This window comes from Macaca nemestrina, chromosome 3, assembly GCF_043159975.1.
Source record: "Macaca nemestrina isolate mMacNem1 chromosome 3, mMacNem.hap1, whole genome shotgun sequence".
NCBI lineage: Eukaryota > Metazoa > Chordata > Mammalia > Primates > Cercopithecidae > Macaca > Macaca nemestrina.
In genome coordinates this window covers 66,770,750-66,790,129 of record NC_092127.1, presented here as the reverse complement: position 1 = coordinate 66,790,129, position 19,380 = coordinate 66,770,750, and the positions used below count along the sequence as shown (strand labels likewise).

General features: G+C 41.8%; 1 protein-coding gene across 1 annotated transcript in view; it reads left to right on the top strand.

The window, feature by feature from the left end:
* The first annotated feature begins 2,289 nt into the window (after positions 1 to 2,289).
* The window catches only part of LOC105486416 (fibroblast growth factor 2), a 72,516-nt gene continuing 55,425 nt past the window's right edge, over positions 2,290 to 19,380 (top strand). Inside the window, exon 1 of the mRNA XM_011749293.3 lies at positions 2,290 to 2,960. Coding sequence (XP_011747595.2) covers positions 2,783 to 2,960 — 178 coding nt within the window. The 5' untranslated portion in view covers positions 2,290 to 2,782. The remainder of the gene's footprint in view (positions 2,961 to 19,380) is intronic.

Sequence of the window (19,380 nt, the reverse complement as noted above, 5' to 3'; positions counted from 1 at the left end):
AATTGTAGGGAATGCAAATTATTTAAGTGCTTGTAGTTGCTTCCCAGCTTTCTGGATGCCATTGTTAAAAAATATAATGACTTAGATTTTATCCCCGTGCTCCTGGAATACTCAGGTTTCTGTGACACAGAGTTCGACTAAGAGTTCAATCATTCTAGGGACTACTCAGCACCACTGTAGCACCTACGGAGATCATCTGGAGGGAGTGATTTTGTCTCAACAGATCCATTTTCAATGAAGATGAAATGAATCCATTTTGGAGACAGACGTTAGAGAACTGATGGGGTTCAGGACATGCTACCCCAAAATAATGGTACCTTGGCACTTGAGAAAAGAGGAAAAGCAAGAGGGTTACTTTCACTTTCCCCAGATCTTCTCTTCTGAGGCAGGCCATAAGACCTTCATTCCAGAGGTGCTTTCCCTATACCTGGAGGAAAGGGACATCCTTATCTCTGAAGACACAGGGACAGGGAGAAGAATCTGAGCAAGTAGGCTTTGCTAAGTAAGTCCCCCCAGTTTATTGCCATTAGATCACAGACTTGTCTAATCATATTTCTCCATGACTTCCACTTCTTTATCAATCCTAGCCTTAAAAATACACAGGTTTCCCTGTGAACTTCAGGTCTTCATTTCTGAAGGCTCCTGTTTTGTGTAAAACGTACATAAATAAGTTAGTGTGTTTTTCTCTTGTTAATGTGTCGTTTGTTACAGCGGCTTCAGCCACAAACCTAGTAATGAATGGGGACAATATTTTTTTTCCTCCTCTATAGAACATATGCCATCTGCAAGAAGAAAGAATAATATGCCTGGTTTTGGGCCCGGTGCGGTGGCTCAGGCTTGTAATCCCAACACTTTGGGAGGCTGAGGCGGGCAGATCACCTGAGGTCGGGAGTTCGAGACCAGCCTGACCAACATGGAGAAACCCCGTCTCTACAAAAATACAAAAAATTAGCCCTGCGTGGTAGTGGCGCATGCCTGTAATCCCAGGTATTCGGGAGGCTGAAGTAGGAGAATCACTTGAACCTGGGAGGCGGAGGTTGTGGTGAGCCGAGATCGCGCCATTGCACTCCAGCCTGGGCAACACGGGCAAAATTCTGTCTAAAAAAAAAAAAAAAAAAAAAAAAAAAAGAAGAGTATGCCTGGATTTAAAGCTTCAAAGAATTTACTCACACTCCTATATTTAACATTCTAGAAATGCATCTGGAGTTAAAGCCCTCTTGGAGACATAAGAACAAATGCACTTAGGTATGGCCTTTTGAAACCTAATGTTTCTACAAGGAGGCACGTCCATACTTGCAACTCCTTCTAGAAGCTTCCCTAAATCTCCTGCCTCCCCACGCTGAGTTACCCCATGTCTGAAATGCCACAGCACTTAGTCTTACTCTTCTATGGCCTACTTTCTACTGCTATTTGTGTTACTCATGCTACCCATCTTATCTCCCTCACTGTGTGAGACGCTCCCATCAGATTTGGCATCTCCCATACACTCAACAATGTGTTGCACACAGTAGGTACTCAATACATGCAAATTTTCTGAACAGATATTTTGCTAATCATCTGTAGCACCTGCTATATCCTACTGAAAATCACCAAAATGCAATTAACTTCAATTTTACATTTGGGATTTACAGAAAATAACTCTCTCTCCAAGAAATGCATAACAATTTAGCTAGGGCAAATGCCAGCTCCGAGTGAAGACATTAATGCGCTTCAATCGCGATAAGGATTTGAGTCCCATCCTCATCTTTCTGCGTCGTCTAATTCAAGTTAGGTCAGTAAAGGAAATCTTTTCCTCTTAGCAACCCAATCCGCTCCCCTTCTCTGGCCTCTTTTTCTCCTTTTGTTGGTAGACTACTTCAGCCTCTGTCCTTTAATTTTAAAGTTTATGCCCCACGTGTACCCCTCGTCTTTTGGTGATTTAGAGATTTTCAAAGCCTGCTCTGACACAGAATCTTCCTTGGATTCCAACTTCTCTACTTTGGGGTGGAAACGGCTTCTCCGTTTTGAAACGCTAGCGGGGAAAAAAATGGGGGAGAAAGTTGAGTTTAAACTTTTAGAAGTTGAGTCACGGCTGGTTGCGCAGCAAAAGCCCCGCAGTGTGGAGAAAGCCTAAACGTGGTTTGGGTGGTGCGGGGTTAGGTGGGGGTGACTTCTGGGGGACAAGGGGCAGTGGAGCCCCGGGACTGCCAAGGCCCTGCCGCGGCCTCCGACGCGCGCCCCCCGCCCCTCCCCCGCCCCCGACTGAGGCCGGGCTCCCCCCGGGACGGATGTCGCGCGCGCTTGCGTGTTGTGGCTGAACCGCCGGACTCAGAGGCAGGCCCCAAAAACCCCGAGCGAGTCGGGGGCGGCGCGCAGGAGGGAGGAGAGCCGGGGGTGCGGGAGGCTGGTGGGTGTCGGGGGTGGAGATGTAGAAGATGTGACGCCGCGGCCCGGCGGGTGCCAGATTAGCAGACGCGGTGCCCGCGGTTGCAACGGGATCCCGGGCGCTGCAGTTTGGGAGGCGGCTCTCCCCAGGCGGCGTCCGCGGAGACAGCCATCCCTGAACCCCAGCTCCCGGGCCGCCGGCTCGCCGCGCACCAGGGGCCGGCGGACAGAAGAGCGGCCGAACGGCTCGAGGCTGGGGGACCGCGGGCGCGGCCTCGCGCTGCCAGGCGGGAGGCTGGGGGGCCGGGGCCGGGGCCGTGCCCCGGAGCGGGTCGGAGGCCGGGGCCGGGGCCGGGGAGCGGCGGCTCCCCGCGCGGCTCCAGCGGCTCGGGGTCCCCGGCAGGGCCCCGGAGGGACCATGGCAGCCGGCAGCATCACCACGCTGCCCGCCTTGCCCGAGGATGGCGGCAGCGGCGCCTTCCCGCCTGGCCACTTCAAGGACCCCAAGCGGCTGTACTGCAAAAACGGGGGCTTCTTCCTGCGCATTCACCCCGACGGCCGAGTTGACGGGGTCCGGGAGAAGAGCGACCCTCACAGTGAGTGCCAGCCCGCTCTCCCCGCCCCATTTCAATTTCCTGGGTTCTCGCCCTCTCTCTCCCCTCCAGCCTGCCCGCTCTTCCCGGATCTTCACTGCGACCCTAGCGGTCCGTGTGGTTTTTGGCCGTGCGGCCCTCGGCGGTTTCGGGTTCACCACCCACCCCCTCCTCCCTGGGCTGTGGCGGAGGCCCGGGCGTCCCCCGGGCTTTGGGGTGTGCCAATTTGCCCTGTAAACCAGTACCCCCGGCCCGGAGCCGCGGCGCGCCGGGGCCTCGCGGACTGGCTTCCTTCCCGCAGACAACCTGTCGCGTCGGGGATGCCCGCGGCCCCGCCGTGCAGCTCTGGCCACTTCTGCCTGCTGCGTGCTGTCCTGGGGACAGAGACAGGATGGACCGCAGCAGAACGAAACGGTCTTTATTGGAAAAACACCTTTCCTGAGTCCTGCCCTTAAATTCCGACTCGGGACGACCCGAGGCATTTGGTACACTACTCTCACCCACTGTGTTTTATATTCTTACGAATTGACGAAAGCTGAAAGAGTAAAAACAAAAACCAACCAGCCAACCAGCAAAAAATCCAGATGTTGATAATAAAGTGCGACAGATTTGTTTCAGTAGTGAAAAGAAGTGCAAACACTTTAATCTTCCACCTGCAGTGACTAGCTTTGAGACCTTAAGCCGGTTTCCTTATCCCTCACGTGGGGCTAATACATTACTACCTTGCAGCAGGTTTTGAGGATGAAATGAGAATTGCAGTTTTGCTTTCTGTAAGAAACAATGTTTGTGGTTCTAGAAAGAACACTGGCCTAAATCAGGGGTTCTTGGACTTTAGGGGATTCCCTAAGTCTGGAGTGGGGGCTGAAGATTTGCATTTCTAACATGTTCCCCGGGGATGCTGATCACATCACACTTTGAGAGCCACTGGTCTAGAGGAAAGAGAAAGAAAGGGGCATAAGATGAGCCGATTTACAACACTGATGGAATTTGAAGTGAGAGAAAGAGGACTAGAATATATTTTAACCTGTCCTCCCGCAAGCGTATGTAAACATCTGTTTTAAAAGCTGTGTGTTACGGCGTTCCTTCCTTTATGGGTTCCAGGTGGAGAATCTGATTCTCTCATTGCCTGAGAAAAGACCCACAGGGGTCCCAGCGCCACTCCCCTGTAGTTCTGCCTTTGTCTTGGGATGCTAATGGGATGTCATGAGGGGAGGTGGAGGGGGTGGGGTGGAAGAGGAGAAAATTCTACAACCAAACATGAATTGGCAGAAGAATGGGAAATACATTTTTATATGAGCTGAGTCTTTATTGCTTCCAAAATAGCAACCAGCAAGAGAGGCAAGTCTTTAATTTTTTTCAGGCTTGCCGTAATTTAAAAATTTTATCAATCACTTAATCCCTAAAACTGAAAGGATTCTTGTAACCTATTACATGGGTTAGTGCTATTTCTCTATTCTGGTAACTTGAGTATCTATTTCACAAAATTATCTTTGTGATTGAAATTTGTTCTGCAGTTGTCTGCTAGGCCGTCTCATCTGACAAGGGCAAGGTGCTGTGTGTCCCAATTGGTTTTGTTCTTTTCTAGTATCACAAACTATTTATTAAAAAGCATGTATTATGACCAGAGGACAGAAGAATTTCCCTCTAAATTAATATTTGAGGCTTCCCCTAATACTCTTTTTTTCAGACTCTTTTAGTTGCTGAATCATTTTTTCTTTGAAGATTTTGATACCTGATTCGCCTTAGAATAAAACTATATAGAGGCTAGCCAGTGGACATAACTTTGAATTGCATACCACATTACCACCATTGTAAAAACAACTGTTAACTTTTTCTTCCTAACTGTGAGTTGGGTTTTCATTTTTGTAATCTTACTTTAACTCAGTGGTTCTCAAATGGGGATGATTTTGCCTCCCAGGGGACATTTGACAATGCCTGGAGACATTTTTGGTTGCTGTAACCTGGAAGGGTGCTACTGACATCTAGCAGGTAAAGGCCAGGGATGCTGCTAAACATCCTACAATGCACATTATAATAACCCCAACAAAAAACATTTTTTGACCCCAAATGTCACTGGTGCTCAGGTTGAGAGCTCTGCTAACTTTATAACTAGCTAAAGATAAGATGTTAAAAGGGAAAAGTAGAAAAACACATCCAGACTTGTGGAGACTACTATTTTTTAAAAAATTTTTTATTTCCATAGGGTTTTAGGGAACAGGTGGCAATTGGTTACATGAGTAAGTTCTTTAGTGGTGATTTGTGAAATTTTGGTGCACCCATCATCCGAGCAGTATACACTGCACCGAATCTGTAGTCCTATCCCTCCCCAACTTCACACCCTTTCTTCCCAAGTCTCCAAAGAAACTACTCATTTTTTAAAAAAGGATACCTGTACTAGGCAATAGACTGACAAGAATACAAATCTAAAAATGACAAACTTCATCCATTTCTATGTAGCCCAACCTGGACATAAATTTAAATACAGTATATTATTTTCTCACATATTGAATGTTTACTGATAGTTGACCAAACCAGGAGGAGACCCCCCAAAACAAATAAAACCGACCAGAAAACATGGAGAAGAGTTAATAGTAGCCACAGTTTCCTACTACACTATGGCTCAGATTCCGGGACCTGTTTGAAAAGTTGAAAAATCCATGGTCTCATTCCTCAGACTGTTTTGTCCAATTGACCTGAACATCTATCACTGGAATTTTTTTTTCCTTTGTCATGACACTTTCTGCCCAATGTCTTCTAAACTGCAGGTAACTTTTGAAAGGCCAAGTTCAACCATTTTAACATTTAGTATGGATGAAATAGTGCAGTTTCTCCCCCAAAAGCTGGCCAGAAGAACTGGAGTTTGGGGAGGGATGCTTTGAAGACTCTGATATAAATGATGGGGCCCTGGAGAGGTGCAGGAGAAGAGGAGGCAGAGTGGAGAGCTGTGAGTTAGGAAAGAGAAGAGAACGTACTAAAAGAAGAGGTAGGAGAAGATGACACAACACAAATGCTTCCAATTTTCAGTGTTGCTGAAGGTCAGCTGTGCTTCACACCTGGGCATTCTCCTGAATTTTCACTCAAAAGGGCCCATTTTCTGGCGTTTTTCTCGTAGTCCTGGAATAATCTTCATTTGACATGAGAGTCTTGATAAAAACAAGATGTTAAAAGTGGTTACAGAGTTTCTCCTTCTCCAGCATGTGCACTGCACTCCCGCCTTCCTTTTGGCATCCTTAACTTTTGGCAGGCCTCTTTCAATGCGGTGGGAATGGATAATATTAAGTATATACTTTAAAGTAGCAAGCCGTGTAAAAACATTCAGAAGAGAGAACATTTTATCCCAAGCAGCACGTACAACATGTGGTAGAGTACAGTAAGTGAAATGGATGCTGCTTATGCACACTTAGTATTCAATTTATTCCAGGTGCTCTTATTTAGAAAAAAAGAAAAATGAGGGTAATTAGAAGTACTGGATCTACCCTTGGGCTTCTCCCAGGAGGTGACTGCCTGTCTGCCACACTTCTTTGCTTCCAGGCTCCAGAGGACGCTGAGACTTGGAAAGGCAGAGGGACCTGCCCACTCCAGTGTGGATCAGGGTGGCTTGTAGGTGGGCCTGACCCCTGGGCTCTTTGCTACTGCATGTGTTCCGTGCAACCCTAGGCATAAAAACATGGACTTGTGAAATCAAAGGGAGGCTTCAGACCTTATGGTTTACCCATCTTTTTTTACAGAAGAGGATACTGAAGCTCAGAAAAGTCACCAATTACTGAAGTTCAATTGTGGGTTTCCTCTTCTGTTATCCTGAATGAGCTTCTTACCACCTGGCCCCTCGCCTTCTCTTCCTGCCATCCCTCAGCCTCAGTGCGCTCTTCCATTCCACCGTAGAGTGTGCCCTGCTGGACCCCACTTTGGTTAGGCTTGCTCCATTTCAGGGTAGTGAGCTACTACCCCTTTGAGGAGTTCTTACTAGTTTACGGGTGCCTCAGATTGATTTCCTGGGGTTTTGGATAAAGCCACCTTTCCATCTCTTCACTACTGCCTTTGGGGTAAATGGAACCATTGATTTAATAATACACGTATTCTCTCCCCCTACATCTCTTTGGTAATATCTGGCAAGTGGATAGCAATAATTTTACGTAATGAACTTGATATTTACTGTAATAAATATTGTGTGCAGTAAACAAATGAAGTCAGAATCTAATAGCTCATTTAATCTTGGAAATCATGTAATCAGTACAGCAATGAAAGGACAATTCATGAGTCATAGATATTACCACACCTTAGGAGCCTTTTAAGATGAGTTTGATGCCAAGTGACTTCAGCCTAGAAAAGGCAATATCCCCTCATGACATGCCCTGAGGGGTTTCATTTGTTTATAAAATGACCATTATGTAATTAGACTTTGACAATGGTGTAACAATTAGGTTCTAAGTATTCTCATTTTGATTTATGATGCCATTTTACGTGGAAGGACATGATTTTAAAGTTTAATTAGAAAATAAAATGTTACAGATGTAATGAACAAAACAAGAACCGTTCTTTAAATATTATAAGCATAAAATTGACTTTCTTCATCTACACACTGATTCTGAGAACTCATCATCAGTGATGTTGAAAAATCGATTTAAGGTCTCACATTATTGGAACTACTATTTTAAAACCACGAGATGCCTGTACAAGATGGTAATTACACATGTGCTGTAGTCTTTGCTTGTTTTTCCAATTCTAGTGTTTGTTGATTTTCCAAATAGCCTACTTGGGCCCCTTTGTCCTGTAGCACAAGTCTGTAAGAAGTCTGGCATGGGATAAAAGTCTATGACCATGAAATGGAGCAAGGCAAATATGTATCTTTGGGTATCTTTGGGCACAAATCTTTTTCTTTTTCTTTCTTTCTTTCTTTCTTTCTTTTTTTTTTTTTTTTGAGACAGAGTCTCACTCTGTCACCCAGGCTGGAGTGCAGTGGCGCAATCTCAGCTCACTACAACTTCTGCTTCCTGGGTTCAAGCAATTCTTCTGCTTCAGCTGAGATTACAGGCACCCAACACTGCACCCAGGTAATTTTTGCATTTTTAGTAGAGACGGAGTTTCACCGTGTTTGCCAGGCTGGTCTCGAACTCCTGACCTCAGATGATCCGCCCCCCTCGGCCTCCCAAAGTGCTGCGATTACAGGCGTGAGCCACCGTGCTCAGCCTGGGGCACAAATCTTTACCTCATCAGGATATTCTGTCCAACCAAATGTATTTTGTTCTGTTTTATTTTTGAGCTTGTCCTTTTCTGTGCTCTAAAATTAGGATCTGGTCTAGTACTTAATTTGTATGTTGTCAGTGCTCAATAAATAGTTAATGCTTGATTGTTTGCATAATAATTTGGAATAATGATTATCAGTGTGGAGTTTTAGCTGGATCATTAGAAAATGCACTTGTGGCACTGTGATTTTTAAGTGTTTCCTTGTGGTATCCACTGTTCGGTCAGCTCTTGCTTTCTTGTTTCTCCCTTTAATAATGACAGCCAACGAGGCCTTCTAAGCTAGGTTATGTATAGCCACAGGAATTTAGGAGAGGAGGAAAAGAAAAGTGGTAACTTCCAGGGGAACTCACCCTTTGAGCCATAGACTGTGGTTCTTAGAAGCCAGACCAGTCTCATTCTAAACCCCTTCAGAATAATTTTAATTTGAAGAAATTGGAAGGGCCTGGATGCAACAGCCAGCCAATATTCGGTGTTTAATTTATGTCTCATACAGCTGTGTTCTGTCACTCTTCCTGTACAAAGTGACTTTTGACTTGACTGGTGTATCCTTGATACTCATTTACAGAAATCTGTAATGGATGTGTGTGTGTATATGTGTGTGTGTGTGTGTGTGTATGTGCGTGTGTATTTGCATTTTTAAAGAGCTATTGACTTCCGCAATTTAACCTCTAAGATGAATTATCCAATAGAATTCTGAAATGAAAAGTTCACAGATTTTCAAGGTATCTTGGAGATTTAAAAATTAAAGAGAAGCTATGTGAATATTAAGTGTATGTTCCAGATATAATTGAATAGTTGAAAGGAATGATCCTGGTTTAATTTATAATTAAGCTATACATTAATTTATAATGAAAACTTTTAATTAAATGTTAACACAGATTAGCCAAGAAAAAAGTATTTTTTTTAAAAGAAATTTGTACACAGTAGTAATGATCTGGCTGCATTCTGTGAACAGATTATTCTCTATTCATAATTTAGGCACTTTGAGAAGATGCTGGCACCTTAAGGTAGGAACCATGACTTCTTTATATAAATAAACATCATAAAAAGCTCAGTACCTTTTACTCAGAGAGTGCTCACTAAATGTTAGCTGATGAGGAAAACATTCTCTTTGGAACATGCTGTGAAATAACTACTTACGAGCCATATGCTGTGTAAAGCTTGGTTAAAGTTGATAGTTCTCTTGCCGTCATGACATGTATGTTTAGACAGTTGGTCAATCTTTAAATGAAGATAATTATATATAGCAAAGTTATATTTGGGAAACATTTGGGAATCTTGGAGACTGGCTATTAGTTTTTCTTAGAATAATCTAGAGAAAGATGAATCATTTTTTGGGAAAAATTGTTTAGAATTTTTATTGGGATTTCTGATTTCCTTAAAAGCATTTAAGATTTTTATCATGTACTATTGTTGTAGGAAAATCCTGGTTCTTGTCACACGCCCAGGAAAGATCAGGAAAGATTAGGCTCGCAGACACTTTGGAGGGTGAGGGGTTATGGAATTTGTTGGTCAGAAAGGAAAAAGGAAAAACAACACGGCAAAGCAATAGGGGTTCATATTAACAGCCCCCCATCTCAAAGATTGATTCCCAGGTTACCACCCCGAACAGGAGAGGCCAGTCTCCCCTGCTGCAAAGGCCATGAACTTCTGTGGCTGCACCCCATTCTCCCAGTGTGCAGGCCAGTCGGAAGTTCTCCGGGGACCCCTTTATACTTGGCTGTCCTGTCTCACTATGCAATATAAAACTTTCTCAGGTAGGCTGTGCTTGTTTTTCATTCTTATTTTCTTTTGTGAATAATATCCTGGAATCAGTACTTTCTTCTACTTCCTCTCCTTTTCTTTTTTTGAACTCTTTTAAATTCTGGATTCTGCCCTCATTATTCCACTTAAATCATTCCTATGAGAACACCAGTAGTCTTCCAGTTCAACCATGTGGCCTTTTCCAATTTTTCATGCTACTCTGACATGTGGCAGTATTGTCTGCCTCTGACTTCTTGATAATTCCTTGGCTTCTATTACATCACATCAACCTGGTTCTTCTTTTGAAACTGGGTTTGCAAAAATTATATCTGAGAAAATTATGACACTGCCAGAGATCTGATCTAGCGCATTCCCCTCCTCTTGCCTTTAACTTTTAAGCTGCCTTAATCATTTCTGGGGTTAGGCCCAGATGACTTTGGGAAATAGTTTAAAGGATAATAGGCCTTCCCCAAAACTCAACCGTCTTTATAAAGCTAATGAAAGGCCCTCAGGTTTGCGGGGAGGACAGGAATCTGAGTTGTGCTAAGGTGTAGACATATTAATAGATTGCCAGCCATTACTGCAGATAACACCACTATTGTGGTTGGCCTTTTGAGATATCTTTGTATGTCTTTGAGGTTTTTTGTATGTCTGACACCCATGGCTTCAGCAGGACCTGCTAAACCACTCCTGTGCCCCACCCAGGAATGGTTACACTCAAGAGGACGGCTTTGACCCCCTATGATTTCATCTTCAGCCCAGTGAATTATCAGTAAGCACCCACTGCATAGCAATCTTCACCATTTCCCCCAAACTGCTGTTGAAAAACTCCTATCCTATGAGCAGTGGATGAGATTGGTTTGAGTACTAACTCCATCTCCTACATGACTTTGCCAGCTTTGTGTTTATTAAACTCTTTCTTTACTGCAATGCTGTGGTCTTTCTTTGTGCAGCGGGCTGGAAGAACTCCTCAGGCGGTTATACTTTCGCCCATCCAACTATCTTTTCTTCCAGTTTCTTCTGTTTTTTTTTTTCTCGCATTTATATTCCCCAAGGTTCTGTTTTTAGCCTTCTACTCTTCTTTCTGTGTACTTGTATTCCTTCAGCAGATCATGTACTGTCTCTGTCTCTGTCTTGATTCCCCATCTCAATTTCTCACTGCTTGGAGGACACACACACTACCATAGCTTCAACTTAACATACATAAAACAACTTAACACCATTTTCTCAAACTAGCACCCTTTCCTCCTATTTCTGCTTGTAGTGGATTATTCTTCTTGTCTCCAAAGCTAGACACCATGGAATTGTCTTTGATGCCTTTCTCTACTTCTTCCTGTATATGTCTGTCTAAAATGTTTCCCAGCCAAGTGATTTCCTTGCCCTGCCTCTTGATTTAATGACCTCTACTCTCCTGCAATTTTAAGCACTAACCAGACCTACCTGGCTTTCCTTCTTTTTTTTTTTTTTTTTTTTTTTTTTGAGACGGAGTCTCACGCTGTCGCCCAGGCTGGAGTGCAGTGGCGCGATCTCGGCTCACTGCAAGCTCCGCCTCCTGGGTTCACGCCATTCTCCTGCCTCAGCCTCCTGAGTAGCTAGGACTACAGGCGCCCGCCACCGCGCCCGGCTAATTTTTTGTATTTTTAGTAGAGACGGGGTTTCACTGTGGTCTCGATCTCCTGACCTTGTGACCCGCCCGCCTCGGCCTCCCAAAGTGCTGGGATTACAGGCTTGAGCCACCGCTCCCGGCCTGGCTTTCCTTCTTAAACATGACCTACCTGCTCAATCGTATTTCCTACTGTGCACCATCCGTACTCTCCTGATGCTGCAGTGCTTTATGCTTTAATTATATAGTCTCTTTAATGTGTCGTAATGATTACTGTCACAATGATTGGCCTTTCTTCATGTGACTCTTGTTTTTGAAAAATCCTTCTTTTTCTTATCAATTTCTCTCAACTCCTCCCATCTGCACCTTTCTCTGGAAAACTCCTTTAAGATCCAGCCCAACAGACTTCTTTGTGAAACTTTCCTCTACCTTCCCAGGGAGAATTAATGGTTTTTACTGTTTTCCCATATACTTGGTACATAATCTGAACACAGAACTTCATGCTTTCTGTAATAGTTAGTGGTTTATGTGTCTGGCTCCTGCACTGGGACTGTGAACTCTTTGTAGGCAAGCACTGGATCCCATTTGCTGCATCCATCCTCACACACAGTGGCCACTCAAAGAATGTTTGTTAAATTGAAGATGTACCCAATAAATTAGCCAAGTCTCTTAACTTCCTTTCTGACCTTTCCTTCACGTCTCCTGTCTTCCTTGTCGTCTTATTCTTTAACCAGGCAGTTTTCCTTAAGCCGAAATGTCCTGTCTATCCTCCTACCTTATCCCAGTTCCAGTCATGCCTTGTGCCTTATTTCTTTCACATCATCCTGTATCCATCTTTCCTTTTCCGTGTGCTATCTAAAAATTCTCTCTAATAGCTTGTTGTATTTTAATTTCAAGTCCCCCAGTTTTACTGGAAATTCCTAGCTGGCAAGAAATTTTTATTTTAAAAAAATCCAGACCACATTACACGGTAGTTCTTTACTCTTTTCTATTCTGAGGGTCTGAGGCTGAATTTACTCATCCCAGGGTCCTTTTGGCTTCATTGCTGAATGAGTGACCAGTCTGAGTCCCATGGAAAGGTTCACTCTGTATTTGCTGAATGGGCAACAACTTCCAATAAGTATAAATACTATAGTATGAGGCATATAAAATGGTAAGTTGCATGCAGCAATGCTGTACTTCTTTCCTGCAAACACCTTTAACATTATTCAAGGGAAGCAATAAAGGTAAAGGATAGTCGTTTGTTGGATCACTTTTTATTTTGGAAACTTTTCTTTTCAGCTGTTAAGTAATATATTAATATTTCTAGCCAACATTAATGCTCAGTTCCAGAACTGGTTATAGTACTCTAATTAAGGAATGCAGACCTGGGACTTCATACCTGATTCAGACACTTCAATCCCTACGTCAGTGTGTCTTTCTCTTACTCAAGTCTAAAACCAGTGAATCACTGTAAAAGTTGGGATTGGGGACCGTCTGGTACCATTGTTAATATTTTGGGCTGTGATGAAATGGCACGGATAGTTTCATCTGAAAATTTATTCAGATTTATGAGCCAGTATTCATCACAACAATCTGAAAAACTCTTTAAGAGGGTAGAAATTGTATGACAAAGTGAGTCACAGTCTTTGTGATGTGATGTCTGCAAGGGTGGGTGGGAGAAATTACTGAATGAACAGTCTCATTCTACTCCTTTCTAAGCTGAATCATTTTGTAAATAGAAAACAATTCATAGGTTTTTAGGTGGCCATTACATAAATAGGAAATAGAAGAGATTAAAACAGTCAAATAATGCTTCCATTTTAAAAATTACGTTTGAAACATATCAGTTTGATAAACACTTTGTTTTTGAATTAGAAATGCAAATAATCTTTCCACTGCCTGCTCTGTATCTTTTAATCCAATACTTGCTGCATGTCTCCTTTGTGTATTCTTACTTTTTCTATTAATTATGTTACTTTTCTTGCCTAGATTTTTTTTTTTTTTTTTATCCTACCAAGTGTCATTTGACCTTTCTTCTTATAGCTATTTCTAGTGTTGGCTCATTGGGAGATAGGGTGTGTGTGTTTGTGTGTTGGGGAGAAGTGTCATTTACTCACTGGCTGGATGACTACTTGAATTGGATGGGGACTCAAGAGAAAAAGGTCCCTTTGATTTTGGAAATTCTGATTCTGGGATAGTATCATCTTGCATTTTGCATTGTAGGTCCTTTTCTGTTACTTTTCATCTAAGCTTCTCTCCGAGTCATATTTTACCTTTAAATGTAAGGCTTATTAACCTTATTTCCTTATCGTCTTTGGGGTAAGGCATTTATTTAAAAAAAGCTAAGTGAAAAGAGAAATATTCTATTTTGAATGTGTTTCTAAGTGTTAGTTCTCCTTACATATTTATATATATCTACATTACTCCAGACTCAGTAATGGGAGTATAATTCAAGTGAGATTGGAAATATGATTTTGTTAACCGTTTTAGTCGAGTGTACTAATGTATAAAGAAGACATAGACAGAAGGTGTTGGATTGAAAAATAATGAATTACAGAGGCACCCTCAGCTGTTAAAGGGTGAGAAAAGTGAGGCGTAGATTATTTTTTGAAGGGTGATGTGAGAGCCCTGAAGTATTCATGGGATCTGTTCAGCTCTGTCCAGACAACTAGGGAGATTGCCATGGTGACTAGGCAGAGTCCCTCTGCTCTGTGGTAGAGGAAGGGTCAGGTGTTTGGCCTTTACCACTGTACTATATTCCTAGGACCTTGATATTTACTGAATACTTATTGAATGAATGAGTGAGTGAAATTTTTGAGAACATGCTCTATGCCAGCTTTACAAATAATATCTGTTTAATCTTAAATACAAACTTATGAAGCAGGTATCATTATCTTCCTTTTACAAATAAGAAAATAGTTTTTTTCTTATTGACTTTTCAAAACATGGTCTCTTTGTTCATAACAACTGGTGATTGTGCATTTCTAGACTTCTTAATGTTTAGAATACAAGTTCATGGCCAGAATTCCTCACGGACAAAATAGCAGAAATTTGAACAGGAGTAATGATTTAAGCAAATAATTTAAACTCTTTCAGAAGCTTTGCCATGACCAGCAAAGTTGAAGTCTATGCCATCTATTCCTCTGCCCCTTTGTCTATTCCACTCTGCTGTGTTTAGGAAAGACTTCTGTCATGATTTAGTATGAGACAATTCTTTAGTATTTAAGGGCTTCTTAAAATTTTTGAGTGGCATATACAAAAATAGAGTAGGATGTAATTAAAAATGAATACTATATAGCCATGCACTGCATCATGATGTTTCAGTTAATTGCAGACCTCATGTAAAATGATGGTCCCATATGATTATAATACTGTATTTTAACTGTACCTTTTCTTTTTTTTGTTTTTGTTTTTTTTGAGACGGAGTCTCACTCTATCGCCCAGGCTGGAGTGCAGTGGCTGGATCTCAGCTCACTGCAATCTCCGCCTCCCGGGTTTATGCCATTCTCCTGCCTCAGCCTCCTGAGTAGCTGGGACTATAGGTGCCTGCCACCTCGCCCGGCTAGTTTTCTGTATTTTTTTTTTTTTTTTTTTTTTAGTAGAGATGGGGTTTCACCATTTTAGCCAGGATGGTCTCGATCTCCTGACCTTGTGATCCGCCTGTCTCGGCCTCCCAAAGTGCTGGGATTACAGGCTTGAGCCACTGCACCCGGCCAACTGTACCTTTTCTATGTTTAGGTAACAAATACTTAGCACCATGTTACAGTTGCCTACAGTATTCCGTACAGTAATGTGCTGTACAGGTTTGCAGCCTGGGAGCAATAAGCTATACCATCATCTAGGATTGTGTAAGTACGCTCTATGATGTTCACACAATGATGAAATTACCTAAGAATGCATTTCTCAGAATGTATCCCCATAGTTAAGTGACACATGATCATGTAACACAGTGGTATTTGTGTATTTAAGCATATCTAAACATTGAAAAGGTACAGTAGAAATACGACATTATAGTCTTATGAGACCACTGTCATAAAGATAACTAAAAGGATGTTTTCAAAGTATAGTTAGGCTCTTTCAAAAAAAATCAAAGGTATTCTTTCAGTATTTAAGGACATGTGGTGTAAGATTTTAAAACAACAACAACAAAAGCAGATGGGCTTGGGTCTATCTTATTTAATTTTCTTCATTGAGTGAGATTGTCCATTAATCAATAATTTTCTGAGTGTCTACTATAGGAGGGAATAAAGACCAAGATAGATAAAGAGATATCAAGAAAACACGTTGCAAGACACATCCAGAAAAGTGTCTAAAAATTAAACTCCTCTTTCCTTTTTTGACTGTCCTGTATTTTCAAATGGTATCATCATCTTCCTTGCCAACCAGGCCCAGGTCTTGCAGTGAATTTCTACTATGTCATTTTCCCCACTCCTCACTTCTCTTCTCAGGCCCTGTCCATTTCAGTTCTGCAGTGCATTCACACTTGTGCCAGTCTCTGCAATCTTGCTGCAGCTTGTCTAGTTCTAACCCTGACTACTGCAACTGCTGTCTAACTGATCTCATCTGTATTAGTTTGCTAAGGCTGCTATAACAAACATACCACAGTCTGGGTGGCTCAAGCAATAGAAATTTATCTTCTTATAGTTCTGGAGGCTGGAAGTCCAAGATCAGGTGTTGGCAGGTTTAGTTTCTTCTGAGGCCCCTTTCCTTGGCTTGTCTATGGCCACTCTGTAGCTGCCTCTTCACAAGATCTTTCAACTGTGCTTGTGTCCCTGTTGTCTCTTTGTATGTCCAGGTTTCCTCTTCTTATAAAGACCTCAGTCAGATTGGATGGGGGCTCACCCTAAAGGCTTCATTTTAACGTAATCACATCTTTAGAGGCCCCATCTGCAAACAGGACCACATGCAGAAATACTGAGATTAGAGCTTCAGCATGAGTTTGGGGAACACAATTCAGCCCATAGTAGCCCATAATAAAGGATGTTATTCTTTGCCAGAGTGACTTAATTACTCTGTCTAGTTGTTCAGCAGTTGGATATGGTTTTTTCCTGAAGAGGAACTCTGATCACGTTACTCCTCAAAAAAACATTTTAGGCTCTCCTGGGCCCTTGCTTCCAAAATGCAAAAGAAAAAAAGGAATAATGGTCATGCCGGAAAAGGCCATAGCCACGCACAGCCTATTTGTGGCAGAACTGTGCCTGGTGCATGACCAAGGACAAGGCTATTAAGAAGTTTCTCATTTGAAACATAGTAGAGGCTGCAGCTATCAGGTATATTTCCAAAACGAGTGTCTTCGACACCTCTGTGCTTCTCAAGTTGTATGTGAAGCTACATTACTGTGTGAGTTGTGCCATTCACATCAAGGTAGTCAGGAATAGAGCTTGTGAAGCCCACACAAACCAAATACCCTGATCCCGATTTAGGCCTGTGGGTGCTGCCGCATGACTTCCACTAAAGCCCAGGTAAGGAGCTGAGTCCTTAAGGTCTGAAGAAAAAATAAGGTCTGGAAAAAAATAAAATGAAAATTGTATTTAAAAAAAGAGAAAAACATCATGGACTTGAAAGAGTTCAATCCCCTGGTACACACATTACACCTAGAGCTTACAGATGTCGCAAGTCTGTAAAAATCAGAAAACATAGGAAAGTTACCAGCAGATGTGTGGTTGTCATGGATATAAAAAGGTGGGATACAGGTGTTTTCTGGAAACTCTAGGTAAGTAGTAAGCTTGATGCAGATCTCGGAAAAAAACACCAAGAGGCTTGAGAATACTGAAAAAGAAGATAACAGAGTAAGTAGTAACTAGGGGGCTACAATGGGAGAGTAGTAATATATACATAGCCCTCATGTGTTAATTTCCGTGGAATATTCGACTGAGTTTCTCATAGCAACCTTCTGTAAAAGATGTGTATTTTCTTCAAGAGAGTCTAGAGTTTTTCATGCTTAGTATTCTTAGGCCAGGGTCTAACAGCCTGTTTTATAAATACGCTTTATTGGCACATAGCCACCCTCATTTGTTTAAACATCGTCTGTGGCCACTGTCACACTACAATGGGAGATACCCCTCAAGATGTAAAATATTTACTCTCAGGCCTTTTACCCCAGAAAATGTGCTGACCCCTGGCTTAGGCCTTATTTTTCATGAGGAGTGGAGACTCCTTAGTCATGGCATTTCTACTATTCCACACTATTACATTTAATACTGATTTCCTGACACTTGATGTCAGAAACTGTATAATATTGTCTATGGCTTTTATGGATATTCCTCCAACCTTTGGACAGGAATTGTTATTTCCAGGCTGATCTCTTATTTAAGAATGTATTTATTAATGATTTAATATCACTTTTAATAAACTGGAATTATATTTTTCCTCTGAAACAAAAAAATAAAGGTGATACAGATGTATTATCATAATCTAAAACTATTTTAATAGATAGCTGATCCTGTTTTGCAATTACAAGTAAAAAAGTACTACATGCTTTAGGTAATTATTCTAAACCAAAGTTATGGTTTTTGCTAGACCCTCCACCCAACTTTTAACAGCAAAGTAACTAATTCCCGTGTAGCAGAAAAATTCACGTAGTTATTTCCAGATATATTTTGCAATTCAACTAATTTTTCTTGGAAGATACTGCAGGAAGTTACATTACTCTCTGTTTTAATGAAATTTAAGAAAAATTAACAGTTTGGATATTTGGTTACACCTACTTTGAATGTTTTCCTCACTTAAATTATTTTTGACTATGCTTAATGGTGTAGAACTGTAGAGCTTTTATGTTAAAGAATTCTGGAGAATATTGGCTCTGCCCATGGGTATCACTCCAGAAGTGGGTGAATGTTCCTGTTGGATTCCTCTCTTTTTCTAGAAGGAGCCTAATGCCCATGATGGCTGACAGTTAAAGCACATAGTTCTGCTCGCTAGGTAGGACAGACAGCAGAACCTTTTTAAAGACCTGTGAGGGGAAATACTATTTATGGAAGCCTGCCTCAATGATGCATGGAGCGCATCTTTCATCCAGATTGAGAGTTTTAACCTGGGGGTTCATGGATTTGCTTTAGGTTTCCTGTAAAAATAGATGCAAAATGCTAGGTATCAGGTTGTTTTTCTGAGGAGACGGTGCATAGCATTTTGTCAGATTCTCAAAAGGTTATCTGTGGTCCAAAATGTTAGGGACAGTATCACTAGAAACACTAAAATATGTCTTTTAATTAATCTGATATCAGGGAGAGAACCAATTTGAACCACATGACAGTGAAAAATGCATTTACTGCATTGTGTGTTGGGGTGAACCTTTAGTTTATGGTGAGTGACTTTGTTAGAAACATCTCTGTGAACCTTGTCTCTGTGTTAATTACAAGAAATGTTGAAGGCTGCTGTTGATCTCATTACATAGTGTCCACTCTGAGGTTCCTTAGGAGAAATTTCTCTTTGGTAACTATTATCGGGTCTAGTTATGCTTTTCCTTAGCAGCCAGCTTATTTTTATCTTATGGTCTCCGCGAAATTTCTTATTTCTGCTGGCTACTAGAAAGCCAAATATATGGCCTGCTTCTAGCAAGTACGACAGTCTCACTCCTGGCTTCACCAGTTTTAAACCCTTCATTTGTAGTTGCCTTATTTAAAAGCCATTTTTAAAGTTTTTTGTTTTGGTATATTGTCAATATCTTTGTAACTCACCTTAAATATCACTTGGGATCTAACACTTACCTCAATAAAAATAATATATTGATTAATTTGTTACTTTTAACCAAAAAGCACCACTATATTATACAGAGCACTGGGTGCTGGAGATTAAAAAGTCAAGGCCCCTGTCCCTTAAAATATGTTTTATTTGGCATGACAAGAAAGAGAT